This window comes from Lolium perenne, chromosome 2 (assembly GCF_019359855.2).
Source record: "Lolium perenne isolate Kyuss_39 chromosome 2, Kyuss_2.0, whole genome shotgun sequence".
NCBI classification, from domain to species: domain Eukaryota; kingdom Viridiplantae; phylum Streptophyta; class Magnoliopsida; order Poales; family Poaceae; genus Lolium; species Lolium perenne.
The window spans coordinates 2,565,215-2,585,669 of record NC_067245.2 but is presented as its reverse complement, the minus strand read 5'-3'; the positions used below and the strand labels follow the sequence as shown (position 1 = coordinate 2,585,669).

Here is a 20,455-nt window from a genome sequence, read left to right as displayed (position 1 = left end):
CCATGTATATCTCCTCCTCAAGCTCACCATGCAGAAACGCGGTCTTTACATCTAGCTGCTCAAGCTCAAGATCATGCATAGCCACAATACCAAAGAATGCACGAATGGAACTATGCTTCACAACCGGAGAGAATACATCATTATAATCAATACATGGAATTTGGCTGAAACCTTTTGCTACTAACCTTTCCTTAAACCTCGGAGGCTCATTAGGAGACAAACCTTCCTTTCTTTTAAATATCCACTTACAACGGACAACCTTCTTTTTTTAGGCAAGGGCACAACATCCCATGTGCCATTCTTGTTAAGCGATTGCATCTCCTCTTGCATAGCAGAAGTCCACTTCACGCGATCAACGGATGCAACGGCCTTAGTATATGTAGCAGGTTCAGTATCATGCTCCACCTGTTCAGCACAACTCAAAGCATGTTGAACAAGATTACATTCTTCAATTAAACGAGGACGTGGACCTTTGTTAAGCCTCGGTCTATCAGCAGCAATGGAACTATTTATTTGCTGCAAAACATGTGGTGAGTGTTGAACAACAATATTAACATTTTCAGCAACTTCATTTTCTTTCTCCTCCATGTGCTCCACCTGCACGCTAATCCTCTCTGGCTCATCATCAGAAACATCAGAAAGATCAGTAGCATCAGAAACATCTGTAGATGAACTCTTATGAAACATGACAGCTGTTGGAGATATGCCCAAGAGGCAATAATAAAATGGTTATTATAATATCTTTGAGTTTATGATAATGTTTACATACCATGCTATAATTGTATTAACCGAAACATTGATACATGTGTGTTATGTGAACAACAAGGAGTCCCTAGTAAACCTCTTGTATAACTAGCTTGTTGATTAATAGATGATCATCGTTTCATGATCATGAACATTGGATGTTATTAATAACAAGGTTATGCCATTATGTGAATGATATAATGGACACACCCAATTAAGCGTAGCATAAGATCACGTCATTAAGTTATTTGCTATAAGCTTTCGATACATAGTTACCTAGTCCTTATGACCATGAGATCATATAAATCACTTATACCGGAAAGGTACTTTGATTACATCAAACAACACTGCGTAAATGGGTGGTTATAAAGGTGGGATTAAGTATCCGGAAAGTATGAGTTGAGGCATATGGATCAACAGTGGGATTTGTCCATCCCGATGACTGATAGATATACTCTGGGCCCTCTCGGTGGAATGTCGTCTAATGTCTTGCAAGCATATGAATAAGTTCATAAGAGACCACATACCACGGTACGAGTAAAGAGTACTTGTCAGGAGACGAGGTTGAACAAGGTATAGAGTGATACCGATGATCAAACCTCAGACAAGTAAAATATCGCGTGACAAAGGGAATTGGTATCGTATGTGAATGGTTCATTCGATTACTAAAGTCATCGTTGAATATGTGGGAGCCATTATGGATCTCCAGATCCCGCTATTGGTTATTGGTCGGAGAGAAGTCTCAACCATGTCTACATAGTTCGCGAACCGTAGGGTGACACACTTAAGGTTTGATGTCGTTTAAGTAGATATGGAATATGGAATGGAGTTCGAAGTTTTGTTCGAAATCTCGGATGGGATCCAGGACATCACGAGGAGTTCCGGAATGGTCCGGAGAATAAGATTCATATATAGGAAGTCACTTTCCAAGTTTGGAAATGATCCGGTGAATTTATGGAAGGTGGTTTCTAGAATTATCCGGAAATAAATTACTATGGAAGGAGGAGTCCCGGAGGGACTCCACAAACCCTAAACAGCCAACCAAGTGGGAGGGTGGAGTCCATGGTGGACTCCACCTCCTTGGCCGGCCAAGAAAAGGGGGAAGGGGAGAGTCCCTGTCCCTCTAGGTTTCGTCCATAAGGCAGTTTTTCTGTTGGGGTCTTATTCGAAGACTTTGGGCAAACCCTTGGGGTTCCACCTATATAATGAGGAGGAGAGGGAGGGGGCAGCCCATGGCTTGGCCGCACCACCCCTGCCCCCTTGAGGCCGGCGCCCATGGCACCCCCTCTCCCCAAACCCTAGCACCCCTCCTCCACTACTTCTCCCGCATATGCTTAGCGAAGCTCCGCCGGAGATCTCCATCGACACCGCCACCACGCCGTCGTGCTGCCGGGATTCCGAGGAGGATCTACTACTTCCGCTGCCCGCTGGAACGGGGAGAAGGACGTCGTCATCAACACTGAACGTGTGACCGAGTACGGAGGTGCTGCCCGATCGTGGCACCGTGATCAAGATCTTCTACGCGCTTTTGCAAGCGGCAAGTGATCGTCTACCGCAGCAATAAGAGCCTACTCTTATAGGCTTTGGAAATCTTCAAGGGTTAGTCTCGTTCATCCCCTCGTTGCTCCCATCTTCTAGATTGCATCTTGGCTTGGATTGCGTTCTCGCGGTAGGAATTTTTTTGTTTTCTATGCAACGAATCCCTACAGTGGTATCAGAGCTGTGTCTATGCATAGATGGTTGCACGAGTAGAACACAATGGTTTTGTGGGCGTTGATGCTCTTGTTGTCTTTAGTTTGAGCACTTTGCATCTTTGTGGCATAGTGGGATGAAGCGGCCCGGACTAACTTTACATGACCGCGTTCATGAGACTTTTTCCTCGTTCGACATGCAACTTGTATTGCATAAGAGGCTTTGCGGGTGTCTGTCTCTCCTACTATAGTGAAGATTCAATTTACTCTTCTATTGACAACATTAGTATCACCGTTGTGGTTCATGTTCGTAGGTAGATTAGATCTCTCTCGAAAACCCTAAACCACGTAAAATATGCAAACCAAATTAGAGACGTCTAACTTGTTTTTGCAGGGTTTGGTGATGTGATATGACCATAATGTGATGATGAATATGTATGAGATGATCATTATTGTATTGTGGCAACCGGCAGGAGCCTTATGGTTGTCTTTAATTTTCATGTTGAGTAGTATTTCAAAGTAGTTGTAATAGTTGCTACATGAGGTGAGCAACCATGAAGACGGCGCCATGGACCTTGACGCTACGCCGACAATGATGGAGATCATGCCCGTTGATGATGGAGATCATGTCCGTGCTTTGGAGATGAAGATCAAAGACACAAAGACAAAAGGGCCATATCATATCACATATGAATTGCATGTGATGTTAATCCTTTATGCATCTTATTTTGCTTAGAACGCGACGGTAGCATTATAAGATGATCCCTCACATTAATATAAAGATAATAAAGTGTTCTCCCCTCGTATGCACCGTTGCCAAAGTTCGTCGTTTCAAAGCATCTCGTGATGATCGGATGTGATAGATTCAACGTTCATATACAATGGGTGTAAGTCATGTTGCACACGCGGAATACTTGTGTTTGCTTGACGAGCCTAGCATGTACATACATGGCCTCGGGACAACGGAAACCGAAAGGTTGAACACGAGTCATATGGATGATATGATCAACATGTTGATGTTCACCATTGAAGCTACATCATCTCACGTGATGATCGGTTTTGGTGTAGTGGATTTGGATCGTGTACCACTTAACAACTATGAGGGATGTTGTATTAAGTGGGAGTTCATTAGTAATTAGATTAAAACATGAACTAATTATCATAAACTTAGTCTGAGTAGTATTTTGAATTAATTTTGTAGTATTGGCATCCGTTTACTACTATGCGCTAGTCTTGTAATTGAGATAGAAATACTGTTAAAATCTGACAAGAAACTTTACGGATTGGTACCGTATTGTTAAGAATCAAGAATTGATTAAGTCCTATTGCAAACTTTTAGTAAACCTCACATTGTTGATTCAAAGAGCTATGTTTTCAATTAGTACCTAAAGTTATCTTGTCTCCGTTCAAATCTGTTTGAAAAGTAAAGAGCTGAAAATTTAGTTTTCAAAAATAATCAAGGTATGAGATATGTGTGATATCTAAGACCTTATTGCAAGATGATAGAATACAATTTGGTGAGACTACATAAACTCATAAGTTTTATGGGAATGTATGAAGGTTGAAGACGCCAGGCGTCACAATCCTCCAACTATTGGGGCACTAATAATATTCGCATATCCATGAAGTTATCATCCTTAATATGCACCGTTGCTAAGACTCGTCGTATCAAAGCATCACGTGATGATCGGGTGTTATAGATTATACGTGTGCATACAACGGGTGCAAGCCAGATTTGCACATGCGAATACTGAGATTAAACTTTATGAGCCTAGCATGTACAGACATGGTCTCAGAAAGTCATCATGATACAATGGATAAAATTATGAGTGAAATTGTTCATCATATTACGAGGTTAGTAATAGTGAAATCCGGAACACTTGTCATATGATGATCAACTTCAAAGTAAGAACCTCAAGGTTTTTGGTATTTGACCAACAAACCTAGAAGTTATTGATGTTGAAGTGTTTTTCTGAATAATGAGGAAAGCTAAAAGAGAAAGTACAAAAGATTATTGGTAGAAAGAAAGAAAAGATTAGAAAGTCCAGCTCAGGTGTATATAAATGATATACATGTTATGGATGTATTCCTCGTTTGGTCACACAATGAAATTCTTGGGTATTTGTACCATATTGGTTGGTATGAAGTGTCATACAAAACAACGCGATACAAGAATACAATGGCCTAAGTGACTGACAAGGAATATGATAGGAATACACGTCTGGAACAAAAATAAAGTGTTATTATGTTCATCATTGGCATTCTATCTAGCCCTTAGAATTTATAATAAAGAACTTAATAATTGTTATTTTGCTCTTGTCAAATAAAACAATGAGTTGTTCAAATTATGACATTACTCCATGTACGATGGATAAGTTATTATAAATTTTAATGGTGAAACACACACACATAACACTGACGCTAAAATACCGTAAGGCAAATGATTTGAATTCCACTTATTTGTGGAACCGCCATTTAGGTCATGTTGGAAAGGAACGCATGAAGAAACTCCATGCAAATGGATTATTGGAGTCATTTGATTTATGAATCATTTGGCGCTTGCAAATCTCTTCTAAAAAGTAATGACTGAAATACCGTTCATAGGCCAAGAGTTGAACGGGCAACTAACTTAGTGAAAACATACATAATGATATATGTGGTTCACTGGGAATAGTTGTGTGTGGGAGATTCTTCTACTTCATGAAAACTTCAAACAATGAATTGAGTATATATATGTGGATATATTCGATAAGGAAGAAGTTTGAAACACTTTGAATGGATTCAAATAAATTTTAGCATGAACTGGAAATCATCGTAATAGAAAAGTCAAATATTTATGATTGGATCATGGTGGAAATATTTGAATTACGAGTTTTAGCGAACATCTAAGAGAGTCATGAAATTGTTCTACAACTCACATTTCTTGGAGTATCCGAGAGATGTATCCAAACCTTGTTGGATTAATGATGAAATAAAATATTATGACGCCATTATATTTTGTGGATTATGCTTTAGTGACTATCGCTTTTACACTGAATAGAGCATCATCATGATCCGTAGAAATAACACCATACGAGTTATGGCATGGGTATGAACCCTAATAGTTCTTTCTTAAATTTTGGTATGCATAAGTAAATAAGTTTACAACCAAAATCGGATGAATGTCTTTGTTGGTTATCCCAGAGAATTGATTGGGAATTCTTCCCACTATGGAGACAAAGACAAAAAGTGTTTGTCAATGTTTCTTATTTCCAAGAAATTGTTTCTAGCGAAGTTTTTGAGTGGGAGGACAATAGAACTTGATAAGGTTTATGAACCTGAACATAATAATCAGAGTAGCGCAGCATCGGAATTGGTTCCGGAAGCGGCCACGACGATCATGACTCCCATGACTACAAAGTGTTTTAGCCATGGAGATCGAAGTACATATTGAACCTTGTAGGTATGGTTTACTTTGTGATCAAATAAATGATTTGTGGACAATTTTGAACAATGATAAACCAACTACAAACAAAGAAGTTATGATGGGCCCTGACTCCATTAAAATGGCTATACGCCATGAAATCCAAGATAGATAAATACTTTTTGAAAGTAAATAGATCTATAAAATTGATGGACTTGGATGAAATATCCTTGAAGAAGCTCGACTTGTCGAAAAGTAGTTTACGACAAAGTTCAAAGAGTTGACTACGATAAGATTAGATCTCCCGTAGCAATGCTTATAGTCTATGTGGATTATTCTAGTAATCACTACATATTTCTTTTATGAGATATGCTAGTAGGATGGCAAAATACATTACTTATCAGACGTGTGTATTAAAGGTGTATACAAGATACAACCAATTGTTTTGCTAGTCCATGGAATACTAGATAGGTATACAAACTTCAATTGGATGAAGTGAGTATCACGGAGTTGGAATCTTCACCAGATAAAATAGTCAAAGAGTTTTTGATTTCATCAGAAACGATGAAGAGGCTTGCATTTGCAAGAAATTAAGTGGGAGCGCTGAGACATATTTATAATACTTTATGTAGATGACATATAGTTGGTTATAAATGATGTAATTATATACTTGATTAAAAAAAAAGGCTTCATTGAGAAATTAACTTCAATGAAAGGATATGGACTGAAACAAATTTAGTGTTAAGATCTATGAAGATAGATTGAAACACATAATAAGTTTAAGTCAAAGTACATAGAATGGATATTGAAGTAGTTCAATATAGAAATATTAAGAAAATATTCTTGTCATGTGAAGGTTTAACAAGACTTGAGTGTATCTGACACTCGATGAGTAAAAACACATGAGTGATTTTAGATCATGAATAATATGTACATAATCAGATATCTTGTGCTCTAAAAAGTTAGGAGCATATATCAGAATGATTCATGTGATGATCATTGAAAAACAGTAAGAATATTCTTGAGTACTTAAGAAGAACCAAGAATATATATATATAGTTTTTGTATGAAGAAATGACAAACAAATCGTTGTAAAGTGTTACACCGATATTTGTTTTGTCACATATGAAAATAAAATTTCAATTTCAAATTAGACTAAGTGTTGTTTAAAAGGTAGCACAATGAGCTAGAAGTTGTCTATGCTAGATTTAGAAGAGTTCTAAATATTGTGACGGATTCTACAAAAGAAGGCAGAGTATGTCATTGTTTTGACAATGACAAAGGATGTTAAGTCAAGAGGTTCTTTTAGAACTTGGTGTAGTTCCGACAGAGTCAGAATTTTGAAGCTATATTGTGTGTGACAATATTAGTGACATATTTCAGACCGCGGAATTAAGGTTCCACCAGAAGACCAAACATATTTAATGCCGACTCATTTGGAAATGAGTGATGCGTTGAGACGCAAATGAATTACAAAATACATACGGTTCTGAGCATGTCAGATCCGTTGACTAAAACCTCTCCCGTGAGCAAAACATGATAAAGCACCGGAAGGCCAAGGTGTTATATCTTTAAAAATGTAAACTAGATTATTGACTCTAGTGCAAGTGGGAGACTGTTGGAGATATGCCCAAGAGGCAATAATAAAATGGTTATTATAATATCTTTGAGTTTATGATAATGTTTACATACCATGCTATAATTGTATTAACCGAAACATTGATACATGTGTGTTATGTGAACAACAAGGAGTCCCTAGTAAGCCTCTTGTATAACTAGCTTGTTGATTAATAGATGATCATCGTTTCATGATCATGAACATTGGATGTTATTAATAACAAGGTTATGTCATTATGTGAATGATATAATGGACACACCCAATTAAGCGTAGCATAAGATCACGTCATTAAGTTATTTGCTATAAGCTTTCGATACATAGTTACCTAGTCCTTATGACCATGAGATCATATAAATCACTTATACCGGAAAGGTACTTTGATTACATCAAACACCACTGCGTAAATGGGTGGTTATAAAGGTGGGATTAAGTATCCGGAAAGTATGAGTTGAGGCATATGGATCAACATTGGGATTTGTCCATCCCGATGACGGATAGATATACTCTGGGCCCTCACGGTGGAATATCGTCTAATGTCTTGCAAGCATATGAATAAGTTCATAAGAGACCACATACCACGGTACGAGTAAAGAGTACTTGTCAGGAGACGAGGTTGAACAAGTTATAGAGTGATACCGATGATCAAACCTCGGACAAGTAAAATATCGCGTGACAAAGGAAATTGGTATCGTATGTGAATGGTTCATTCGATCACTAAAGTCATCGTTGAATATGTGGGAGCCATTATGGATCTCCAGATCCCGCTATTGGTTATTGGTCGGAGAGAAGTCTCAACCATGTCTACATAGTTCGCGAACCGTAGGGTGACACACTTAAGGTTTGATGTCGTTTAAGTAGATATGGAATATGGAATGGAGTTCGAAGTTTTGTTCGAAGTCTCGGATGGGATCCAGGACATCACGAGGAGTTCCGGAATGGTCCGGAGAATAAGATTCATATATAGGAAGTCACTTTCCAAGTTTGGAAATGATCCGGTGAATTTATGGAAGGTGGTTTCTAGAATTATCCGGAAATAAATTACTATGGAAGGAGGAGTCCCGGAGGGACTCCACAAACCCTAACCAGCCAACCAAGTGGGAGGGTGGAGTCCATGGTGGACTCCACCTCCTTGGCCGGCCAAGAAAAGGGGGAAGGGGAGAGTCCCTGTCCCTCTAGGTTTCGTCCATAAGGCAGTTTTTCTGTTGGGGTCTTATTCGAAGACTTTGGGCAAACCCTTGGGGTTCCACCTATATAATGAGGAGGAGAGGGAGGGGGCAGCCCATGGCTTAGCCGCACCACCCCTGCCCCCTTGAGGCCGGCGCCCATGGCACTCCCTCTCCCCAAACCCTAGCACCCCTCCTCCACTACTTCTCCCGCATATGCTTAGCGAAGCTCCGCCGGAGATCTCCATCGACACCGCCACCACGCCGTCGTGCTGCCGGGATTCCGAGGAGGATCTACTACTTCCGCTGCCCGCTGGAACGGGGAGAAGGACGTCGTCATCAACACCGAACGTGTGACCGAGTACGGAGGTGCTGCCCGATCGTGGCACCGTGATCAAGATCTTCTACGCGCTTTTGCAAGCGGCAAGTGATTGTCTACCGCAGCAATAAGAGCCTACTCTTATAGGCTTTGGAAATCTTCATGGGTTAGTCTCGTTCATCCCCTCGTTGCTCCCATCTTCTAGATTGCATCTTGGCTTGGATTGCGTTCTCGCGGTAGGAAAATTTTTGTTTTCTATGCAACGAATCTCTACAACAGCCTCATTAAAAACAACATTCCTGCTATGAAAAACTTTCTTAGTTTCAGAATTCCACAACCTGTATGCCTTAACTCCTGAACCATAACCAAGAAACACGCACTTTACAGCTCTAGGTTCTAACTTTCCATTATCAACATGAGCATAAGTAGTGCAACCAAAAATTCTCAACTGTGAATAATCAGCAGGTGAACCAGACCATACCTCAATATGAGTTTTCTTATCAAGCGGAATGCAAGGTGACCTATTTATCAAGTAACAGGCGGTAGAGGCTGCTTCAGCCCAAAAACGTCTATGCATACCAGTATTGGAAAACATGCAGCGAGCCTTGGAGATGATGGTTATGTTCATCCTCTCCGCCACACCATTCTGCTGAGGAGTATATGGGATGGTGTGGTGCCTGACAATGCCTTCGTCGCCGCAATAATCATTGAAAACAGTAGAACAAAACTCCATGCCATTGTCAGTATGAAGCAATTTAAATTTCTTTTCTGTTTGCTTCTCTACCATAACTTTCCACTTTCTAAAAGCATAAAACACATCAGATTTATGTTCCAGAAAGAAAGGCCACACTTTTCTGGAGTAATCATCTATGATAGTAAGCATGTAATTTGCACCACCAAGATAAATTTTGCGGGAAGGTCCCCACACATCAGCATGCACATAATCTAGAATCCCTTTAGTGGTATGAACAGAAGCATTGAATTTAACTCTTTTATGATTACCAAAAATGCAGTGCTCACATAACTCAAACTTACTCAAATTTTGGCCATCTAGCAGGTCTCTCCTATGCAATTCTGCCATGCCATATTCACTCATATGTCTAAGACGCATATGCCACATATTAGTTTTACCAGGTTCATCAGGAATAACAGCAGCAACAATACCAGACAAAGTGCTACCTCTAAGAACATATAATTCTGCAGAATTTATATCACCAATCATGTGAACGAGAGAACCTTTTGATACCTTCAGAACTCCGCGAGAACCGGAGTGTTTGTACCCATCAACATCAAGAGTACTGAGAGAGATTAGATTTCTGGCCATGCCAGATATGTGTCTCACATCTGTCAGAGTGCGTGTCATGCCATCATGCATCTTGATCTGAACGGAGCCAATGCCCATGATCTCACGTGGGTTGTTATCTCCTATACGCACAACATCTCCACTCTGCACAAACTCATAAGAACTGAACAAGTCTTTATTATAGCAAATATGAAACAAACATGCAGAATCAAGGATCCACTCATCATTATCAGAAACACAACCAGCAAACACAACTAGGCAATCTCCATCAGAATTATCACTGGAAACAACAGCAGCCTTATCATCACCCTCAGATTTGTTTTTCGGTTGGTAGATACCGTTTCTTTTCTCTTTGTTCTGCAACTTCCAGCAATCATCAATATTATGGCTAGTTTTCTTACAATACTTGCAGAACTTACCATCTCGTCCCTTGGACTTTGAGCGACCTCTGTCGGTCTTGCTCTTATCTCTGTTGTAGTTGTTGTTCCTGTTCTCGGTCCTGCCTCGGACCTGCAGTGCTTCTGCATTAGATGACGAATCCTCTGCCTGCACCATAGATTTCATCTTTTCCCTATGCTGGAGGGCCTCATAAACTTCGGCAAGGGTTAGTTCATCACGACTGTATAACAAGGTGTCTCGAAAATTCGCAAAAGAATTAGGCAACGAGACTGACAATATAAGAGCGAGATGCTCATCATCATATTTTACCTCCATGGACAGCAAATCAGAAACGATCTCTCTAAAGATCGATAGGTGATTCATCATTGATGAACCTTCTTGCAGCTTGTGCGAGAACAACTTCATCTTCACGTGCATCTTACTGGTTAGATCTTTAGACATGCAGATCGATTCCAGTTTCAACCACAGCGCCGCTGCGGATTTCTCAGACAGCACTTCGTGCAAGATATTGTTGGATATATGAAGCTGAATTAATGAAAAAGCCTTACGTTCTTTCCTCTTTTCTTCGTCGGTCCAGGTCTTGGCATCTTTCTTGCCAAATCCATCAAGAGCTTCATCCAGATCAGAAGATTGGGTAAGGATCGCCCTCATCTTCACTTTCCACAGAGAAAATCTCGTGGTATAATCCAGCTGCGGTAGATCGAATTTCAAGGAAGACATGTCGCAAAACCCTAGATTGAAAGACGGGCTCTGATACCACTTGTTATAAAAGCGACAAGTGATACGTCTCAAACGTATCTATAATTTCTTATGTTCCATGCTACTTTGAGGATGATACTCACATGTTTTATACACACTTTATGTCATTATTATGCATTTTCCGGCACTAACCTATTGACAAGATGCCGAAGAGCCAGTTGCTGTTTTCTGCTGTTTTTGGTTTTAGAAATCCTACAAAGGAAATATTCTCAGAATCGGACGAAATCAACGCCCAGTATCTTATTTTTCCCGGAAGGTTCCAGAGCACCAAAGAGGGGCCAGAGGGGAGCCAAGGGGGCCCCACCCCACAAGGCAGCGCGGCCAAGGGGGGGGGGCGCCCCCCTATGGTGTGGGTCCCCCAGGACTCCTCCGAGGCTGCCCTTCCGCCTACTTAAAGCCTCCGTCGCAAAAACCCTAAAATAATAAGCCACGATACGAGAAACCTTCCAGAGCCGCCGCCATCGCGAAGCCAAGATTCGGGGGACAGAAGTCTCTGTTCCGGCACGCCGCCGAGACGGGGAATTGCCCCCGGAAGGCATCTCCATCGACACCACCGCCATCTTCATCATCGCTGCTGTCTCCTATATGATGAGGAGGGAGTAGTTCTCCCTCGAGGCTGAGGGCTCTACCGGTAGCTATGTGGTTCATCTCTCCCATGTACTTCAATACAATGATCTCATGAGCTGCCTTACATGATTGAGATCCATATGATGAGCTTTGTATCACTATTAATCTATGTGCTACTCTAGTGATGTTATTAAAGTACTCTATTCCTCCTCCATGATGTAATGTTGACAGTGTGTGCATCATGTAGTACTTGGCATAGGTTATGATTGTAATCTCTTGTAGATTATGGAGTTAACTATTACTATGATAGTATTGATGCGATCTATTCCCCCTTTCATAGCTGATGGTGACAGTGTGCATGCTATGTTAGTACTCGGTCTAAATTGCAACGGTCTATTATGCACTCTAGAGGTTACTTAAATATGAACTCCGAATGTTGTGGAGCTTGTTCACTCCGGCTTGAGGGAGCTCTTGTAGCCCTACACAATGAATGGTGTTTGTTATCCAACAAGAGAGTGTAGAGTAGTTTTATTATGTGATCATTGTTGAGAGTGTCCACTAGTGAAAGTATGATCCATAGGCCTTGTTTCCAAACATCGAATCTCCGTTTATTTACTGTTCTGTTACATGTTCGCTTGCTGCCATATTTATTTCAGATTGCAATTACTACTTACAATCATCCATATTACTTGTATTTAACTATCTCTTCGCCGAACTAGTGCACCTATACATCTGACAAGTGTATTAGGTGTGTTGGGGACACAAGAGACTTCTTGTATCGTAATTGCAGGGTTGCTTGAGAGGGATATCTTTGACCTCTACCTCCCTGAGTTCGATAAACCTTGGGTGATTCACTTAAGGGAAACTTGCTGCTGTTCTACAAACCTCTGCTCTTGGAGTCCCAACACTGTCTACAGGAAAAGAAGCGTGAGTAGACATCAAGCTATTTTCTGGCGCCATTGCCGGGGACGTGAAGGAAAATTACGCCACAGAGATTTCTAACTCCCACGTCAACTGCACGCCAGCAACAAGCAAATAACGAAGAACGATAAATGTAAACGCAGCGAAGACACAAGATTTTACGTGGAAAACCCCTTCCAACACAGAAGGGGAAAAAACCACGGGCTCCAGCCAGCAAAAGTTGACTATATCGGGGAGTGTTTACAAACACCGTGGGTTATCTTATAATCTGATAAACCCTAGCCGGCGGCTTACAAGATGTATATATGGACGGTGCCAACGATCCGTACCGTACGGGCCTCGCTCCGCTCGTCAGAAGTTAGCCTCCCTTTAGTATATGAATTTGGATCACAATACAACAATCGCGTGCGTCATCGAAGAAAAAATAGTTCAGTTTTGTTCAAAATTTATTTTGATTCCACAAAGTTGCTCGAAAGCCTATAAATTAATATCATGTTTCGATTTTTTTCAAGATCATGTTCCATAAAGAGAATCGTATTGTTAGCATATTGAAGGATAAGCAGTCTACCATCGATAAGGTGTGGAACTACTCCTTCGATTTGGCATCTTTTCTAGCACCCTCTATTATTATAGATAAAATATCAGCCACTACATGATTATAATGGATCACCTTGGCTGAACCGTTTTTTTACTTTGCAAGCATCTATCAATCGCTATCATTGACTTTGATGACCACACTGGCCTCCGAAAACAAAGTTATGGATTAGAGCACACTCCTCAATAGAAAAAACTTACATTCTTAGAGTCTGTTGGAGGAAAGAGCACTTGACTTTTATCATATGTTTTTTCGAATTCGATCCTTAAAATTACCCCGTTCAACCTTTTTCCGCTGTAAGTCGTGGACTTTTTTAGGTAGTGTTACTGCCCATGTAGTATAGTTATTCCTTGCATAAAAACAATCTAAGTTAGATAAATAACATGGCAAGCCACCGAATTAAGCCTAGTCATTGTAGTTTCCACGAATATTTTGAAGCTAACATTAAGAAGACGGATACACATATATTGTTGAATCTTTTTTTTACAACCAATATCATACGACATATGTGTGGTATTAAATAGTACACAATCCGACTCCAGCGATTACAAAATGAAGTGTAAAAGGGACAAGAAAATTCTTGAGGTCTTCAAATTCTTCCTTCTTCCATGACACAATTTAATTTTGCACTTTTCTGAAGGAAGTCGAAGAATAAGACAAAACTACAAACATGTACATACCAACGTGATTTCACTGTAACCCACTTATACGCGTTAGTACTTTGGATTTTCACATTTGTGGCGTTAGTACTTTGGATTTTCACATTTGTGGGTGTTGTGGCCCTGAAATTAACGATATACGCGTTGCAGTGCAGCTCTGAGTGAGTCTAGTGCTAATACTGGCTTTTGTCGTGGGTATAGCCCTGGAATTTAAGATATACGCTTTGCAATGCAGTTGCTGGACCGGTGCTGCGTCACACTAGTCCCTGCCAGCGCCCTGACCTGTCCAAGGAGGTGGGTGCTGCTGTCAATCGCGCGCGACGAGGAGAAGCGCGCGGTGGTGGAGACTTCCTTGGCGCGCGACAGCAGCTTCCATGGACGTACGGCGCTAGGCTCAGAGCCACGCTTATTTGGTTTCCTCACGTCAGTGCTCAGAATTTCAGATTACTGTTGCCCTGGAATCCATTCCTGTGTACTGTGAGAGGCTGAGAGCCATATTCATAGCAAACCGCTCCGATCGGGATCGACCATTTTGTGCTGTGCATGCGAGCTAGCTTTATACTGCAGCAGGTTTGCCTAGAAAGTCAGCTTGTAGCGTGTGGATCTCGGCGAAGAGTAGACGTACGGCAAGTCAACGGAGCAAACTTTACGCCTGAATCTCGCGTCATTCGTGGCTTTCAGAGACGTACACATGACGATGGATAGTTGACCCATAGGCTTTGGCAAAACTGTCAGCAATCGAGGCATACATTGACCCATATATATATGTGTATAGTACATGAAGCTCCTTTGCGTATCTGCTAGTTATCGATCCACATGCGCTAGTGTAATCGGCACACCACCCACCTCAGTTTCTTCCATGTCACGCGCGTGCGCCCCATGCCCATGCATGTATATACATATATAGAGTCGAGTTTTGTACGTGATACTCCCCTGCGAATTATTGGATCTTCTTCGCCATGTTCACCGTATCAAATTTCTTTCGTTTGCTCATGGCAGCAGCCATGGCCACGGCCTGCAGTGTGGTGTTGCTATCGCCTTCCTCCTACTGCCCGTGCTCTGGGGTTCGGCCGGACATGCTGGAGCTTCCGTCGCGCGATAATGGAACCCAGGCACTGCAAAGCATCAAGGTACCTCCATCCTTTCCATGCTATCCACCTTTTACGATAACCGATCGTCGGGTTCATTCTTATCGAACCAGTATATATATATATTCTAGTTTTATTTTTTTGGAGGGTAGTACTTATGTTGCAAATTATGAGCTACATACATTACTATTCTTGAGTTGTTAATGATACTTTCTTCTTACTAGTTTCCATATGCAACCGGGCATGCAACACTTCCAAAATCTGGATGTAGTTAGTATTGTATTAATTCTACTAGTGTGTAAGTTTTTTTTATTCAAAATACCTTGTATTCTAGCCTCTGCAAAAATAAAAAATGTGCAGATCTGTGGTGGGGTGAGCAGTGCAATTGAAATTTTTTGTGCTCGTCGTGCATAATTGACTACATCTAAAACTAGTTTTTCTGATTTTTTTGAAACATTGAAATCAAGTTTTCAAATTTCCTAGAAAAGATGGGGCTACCTGCAGGTGTGCATTCTCCATCGCGAATTCTGCATCAGCATGCCAATTAAACGGAAAAGGCAAATTCTACTGGGGAAATAATATTTTTTCTTCACAAAATATTTGAGGACATTTAAAGAGCTCAACATGTAGATTCTCAATTTTTTTTGCATTGTTTTAGATACTTTTAATTGCCTATTCGGTAATATTTTCCTCCTGCCTGTTAGAAGGACTTCCTAGCTTATGTTTTTTTAGACTGTTGGCAAGTGTGATGTGTGATCAAATATGTGATATGTGTGATGTGTGATATGTGCGTGCATATATGCGCTGTAGGCTGCTGCTGTGACTGAACCTGAGGATGATCTTGCTGTGTTACTTCGAAGCGCAGTCATGGAAGACAACACAGTGATAATGACCTTCACGAACAAGGCATGGACGGCGACTGGCTCGCTGCTGGATCTCTTCATGGAGAGCTTCCGTGAAGGGGACAAGACGGAACCCCTGCTGAAGCACCTCATCATCGTGGCCGTCGACGACAAGGCCTTCGAGCAGTGCAAGGTGGTGCACCCGTTGTGCTACTTCCTGGAGGTGGGCGGCGTCAACCTGACGAGGGAGCAGGCGTACATGAGCAAGGACTACCTGGAGATGATGTGGGCCAGGAACAAGTTCCAGACCCGTGTCCTGGAGCTCGGCTACGCCTTCCTCTTCACGGTGAACCCCGCGCCACGATACCATTAGTTCGAATCCAATCCAATTAATTCTCTCATTAACATTGCACGATTGACTGGAGTATACTGATCTGAAATTCTTAATCGATTGGTCAGGACATGGACATCCTGTGGTTCCGAAACGCTCTGCTGCATGTCCCGGTGGGCGCCGACATCACCATCTCGAGCGACAAGTACCTCGGCGACGACCCGTACGACCTGGAGAAGCAGGCCAATGGCGGGTTCGTCTACGCGAGGCCGAACCCGAGGACAATTGGCTTCTTCAAGGGTTGGTACCAGGCGAGATCTGGGCGCATGAACGAACAAGCCGTGTTTGACAAGATGAAGCGTGAGCTGTCGCTGCAGCACGGCGTGGAGGTGCACTTCATCGATACGGCCTACTGCGGCGGCTTCTGCCAGCCCAAGAAGGACTTCCGCCGGCTCTGCACGTTCCACGGCAACTGCCTCAGAGGGCTCAGCTTGAAGCTGGAGCGTCTCCGGGGCGTCATGGATGAATGGAAGCAGTTCAAGATTGCGAGGCAGGAGGAGCTTGCCAATAAAAACAACACTTTATCGGGATGACCATAAAAAATTTAACCTACTTTTTTTTTATAGAAGCAACGCTATATTTCTAGTGCAGAGATTTTTTTTCGTGAATAGTGAGATTTGAAACTTGGAATAACAATGTAAGAAAGACTAACAGTGTGCCAAACACTCCATCCTGTTTGAACCTCCGATGATTCATTTCTCGCGACGATCACACTTCCTTCCTACAATACTGAGTGACTTATCACAATTATACTATGGTTTTGGATATCAACCGACAACGTATACCAATTCGTTGGAATTTCAAGCGCAAATTGTTGCACTAAAAATCTTTCCCCGCAAAAGTGATTCGTGGTTGAGTCTAAATCACAAGGATTTTAAGTTAGTAGTTATCTTGTGTTCCCAACTCAGCTGTGGTAGCTAGTTCTCATGTACAACTGTGTTAGAAAGGGATGTTGATGACGGTGATTGGTGGTAAATAGAAGATGTTGGTACAAATAAATGCAATAAATCTATCTATATTTTTGAAATATTTAATAATACAAATGTAAAAGCACATGCAGCAATTTTAAAACGATTTCTTTTAGTAAAAGTGGACCGGCTTCATGGCCTCACTTAACGTATATCTCATAAAAACATAGTGAATCAAAATGGACTCTTCTTGATAAGTTAAATAGAAAAGGAGACCTATTAGGAAGATAATCGAAGATATGAAGGGAACTATCAAACTCAGTTGTTCGGCTCCCAAACTCACTCGTATGCCGACACAAGAACTGTTGGGATCACCCTAATGTCATCCATTATTAATAGTGTTAGCCTACCATCAAAACACGAGGATCATGTTTTTATGGTTGGGCAACACTATTAATAAAGGAAAAGCAATTTAGTACATGAGTTAGTGGTAGTTTTCAATCATGCAGAATGATGTTTTTATTAATTTATAACATGATTGCTTGAAGATCATTATTAATGAAGCATGATGCATTTATTAGCTGGGATCATGTGTACAACTTAGTAGATATGATAATTATCTTCAAAATCCACATTTTTTATCATTTGCATGCTCGAGGACGAGCATAGAATAAGTTTGGAAATTGGTTATATGTAAGGAACATATGCATCAATTTCAAAGTTTATTATGTTAACATCAAACTTATATGCAACACATCATGAGTTACCACCACTCCTTTTAATTATTTTTTGGGTTTCCTAAAAAATCCCATTTTCTTTGCTATCTAACTCTACAAAACAGGAAACCCCTACTTTTCATATCTTTTAATTTCAGGAACCTTTTGCAACTCAGACACCCTGTGAATTTTTGCCACATCATTTTTGTGGAAGGAAGACTTGGAGACCAAGAGGGAGTCCAGAAGAGGCCCGAAGGTCCAAAAGTCGCCAGCCTGACCAGTGGCCCTGTTAAGCCGACAAGAGGATATGGCCACTCCGTTGTCTGATTGCACATTATTCATGTGCCCTCCAAATTACACCTCCGAGATCTCCAACATCTTGGCAATCGCCCTAATGATGGTGGTGATATTTTCATTATCCTTTATGGTGGATATTCTGATTGAGATGGGTTACTATATGCAATTTGAGTATGTGTTTGGTTTATGGATGCATATTATTACCCCAATATTTTCTACATGTTCTGATCAAACTAGATGTTAGGAAGTGAGAGGGGAATTCTCACTATCAGATATATATGGAGTACACTTGTAGTGCGCATGTTGACAGTGACAGAAAATTTGGGGCTGATATAAGGCTCCGAGGAAAAGGTTAGCAATGTTTGGTATGGGGCATCCTGATTTGGCTTTTTGGGAGCTTCCCCTTTCCACTTCTGTTCGGCCAAGGGTCGAGAACACGCGCTTAGGGAGAGTGGAGGTGTCTGGTGGTACTTTATCAATAGCTGATCTGATTACACACTTACAGTGGGTGGTACCAGATAGTGCATATCAGTGGGAAGTTCAACAAGTTGAAGATAATGTGTTTAAGGTGAATTTTCCTAGTAAGGTTGAATTAGTGCGGGTACAACACTTTGGGCGCTTTCATGTACCAGAGTCGACCATTATTTTGTCATTTGATTTCTGGAAGAAGGAGGTTGAGCCAGTTTGGGCGCCCGAGGATGTATGGGTGAGAGTGCATGGTTTACCACCAGTGGCGTTGGATGATTATCTTGCTCTTTGGGCTTTGGGAGATGTGTTTGGAAAGACTAAGGAGGTGGATATACCCTTTACTCGACAATATAATGTTTTGCGCATGCTCATTACTTGTCCTGGACCTTTGCTCTCATACCAGATAGTTGGGATCTTAAAATTAAAAATGAGTTTTTTAGATTAAGGTTTGAGGTGGAAGGGGGGAAGCATGGTGTACCTTCCGATGTTACTATGTCAGAGGCTCTCGGGGATGGGGGGGATGATGATCCTAAGGCTCCTGATAATCAGAAGAGGGAGGATTTGGACAGAAATATTAAGAGAACTAAGAATGGGGGCGAGAAAGATGCAAGCAACAATGGTTCTGGCACATCATCACCTTTGAATGAGAATACAGTGGGGAAGAATGCTATGCTACTGTCACAATACCAGGCAAATAGGTATGATACTACTTGTGCGGTTAAAAAATCTCAGTATGATTTAAATTATTCGACTTTAAGTCCAAAATTTTTGTATAATTCTTTCAGCGAGGTCGCGAACAGGAAAGGCGAGTGTATGCCAAATTCTGTTGTTAATTCCCCCAAAATTCTGAAACCCAACGCTCATTCCCAGATGGGGCAGAAAGAAGTGGAGAAGGGCATCGCCGGGGCTGGTCTCACGTCGATCGGAGGTGTGCATGTAGTCACGCCGAAGCATGCAGATGAAGGCCGGGCCGTCACGGCGTCCGGCGCTCGGGCCGCAAATACCGCTAGCCCACCTGTGGCGCCAGCGGGCCAAGGCTCTGGCCTATTGGGAGTGCGGCCAGGTATGCATGGCGCACGTCCCAAGGCCATGCAGCTGGGGGCGACGTCGATCACGCCGACTACTGTATCCAAGGTGAACTATTCTGTAGATGTTGCTGCTGGTTTAAGTGCCTGTGAGTCGTTTTCCCAATCTAAAACTTATGATGAACAGGGAAGTATGTTACCTGGTTCTACGGCGATTCATAAACAGAATGAAGGGAAGAAGTTAGTGCAACACACTTATGAACAAATTGTTGCATTCGGAGGGATTCAGGAGGAGGCAATGCGCGAGACGCGGTCGAGTGGAAGATTGCGGATGCAGAATGATGCGGATATGACGCAATTGGAGAGGGCGATGATGATCGCAAAGAGGCGTGATGACACGTCAGTGATAGGTATGTCACCAGTTAAACCAAAGTCTATTACAGATTTCTCTGATGATCAAATAATTGATGATGCTAGATTATTGGGGGTTTCCTTAGGCACTTCTTTTTCGGATTGCACTAAATCAGCCAAAATAATAAAAGATTTCGAAAAAAATAGATCAGTATCTTTGTTAAAAAG

At 41.5% G+C, this 20,455-nt stretch overlaps 1 protein-coding gene across 1 annotated transcript; it reads left to right on the top strand.

Moving 5' to 3' along the window:
• The first annotated feature begins 16,043 nt into the window (after positions 1-16,043).
• On the top strand, positions 16,044-17,111 carry LOC127337262 (uncharacterized protein At4g15970-like). The gene is made up of 2 exons (XM_051364228.2): positions 16,044-16,417; positions 16,531-17,111. Exons 1-2 carry the CDS (start codon positions 16,097-16,099, stop codon positions 16,993-16,995), a joined length of 786 nt encoding a protein of 261 aa, XP_051220188.2. The 5' UTR covers positions 16,044-16,096; the 3' UTR covers positions 16,996-17,111.
• Positions 17,112-20,455: the final 3,344 nt, after the last annotated feature.

Bases quoted from the DNA above. Each gene is read 5' to 3' on its own strand.
- LOC127337262 (XM_051364228.2), top strand. From the start codon at position 16,097: ATGGAAGACAACACAGTGATAATGACCTTCACGAACAAGGCATGGACG. The intron at 16,418-16,530 runs GTGAACCCCGCG...TCGATTGGTCAG, and splicing joins GCTACGCCTTCCTCTTCACG to GACATGGACATCCTGTGGTT.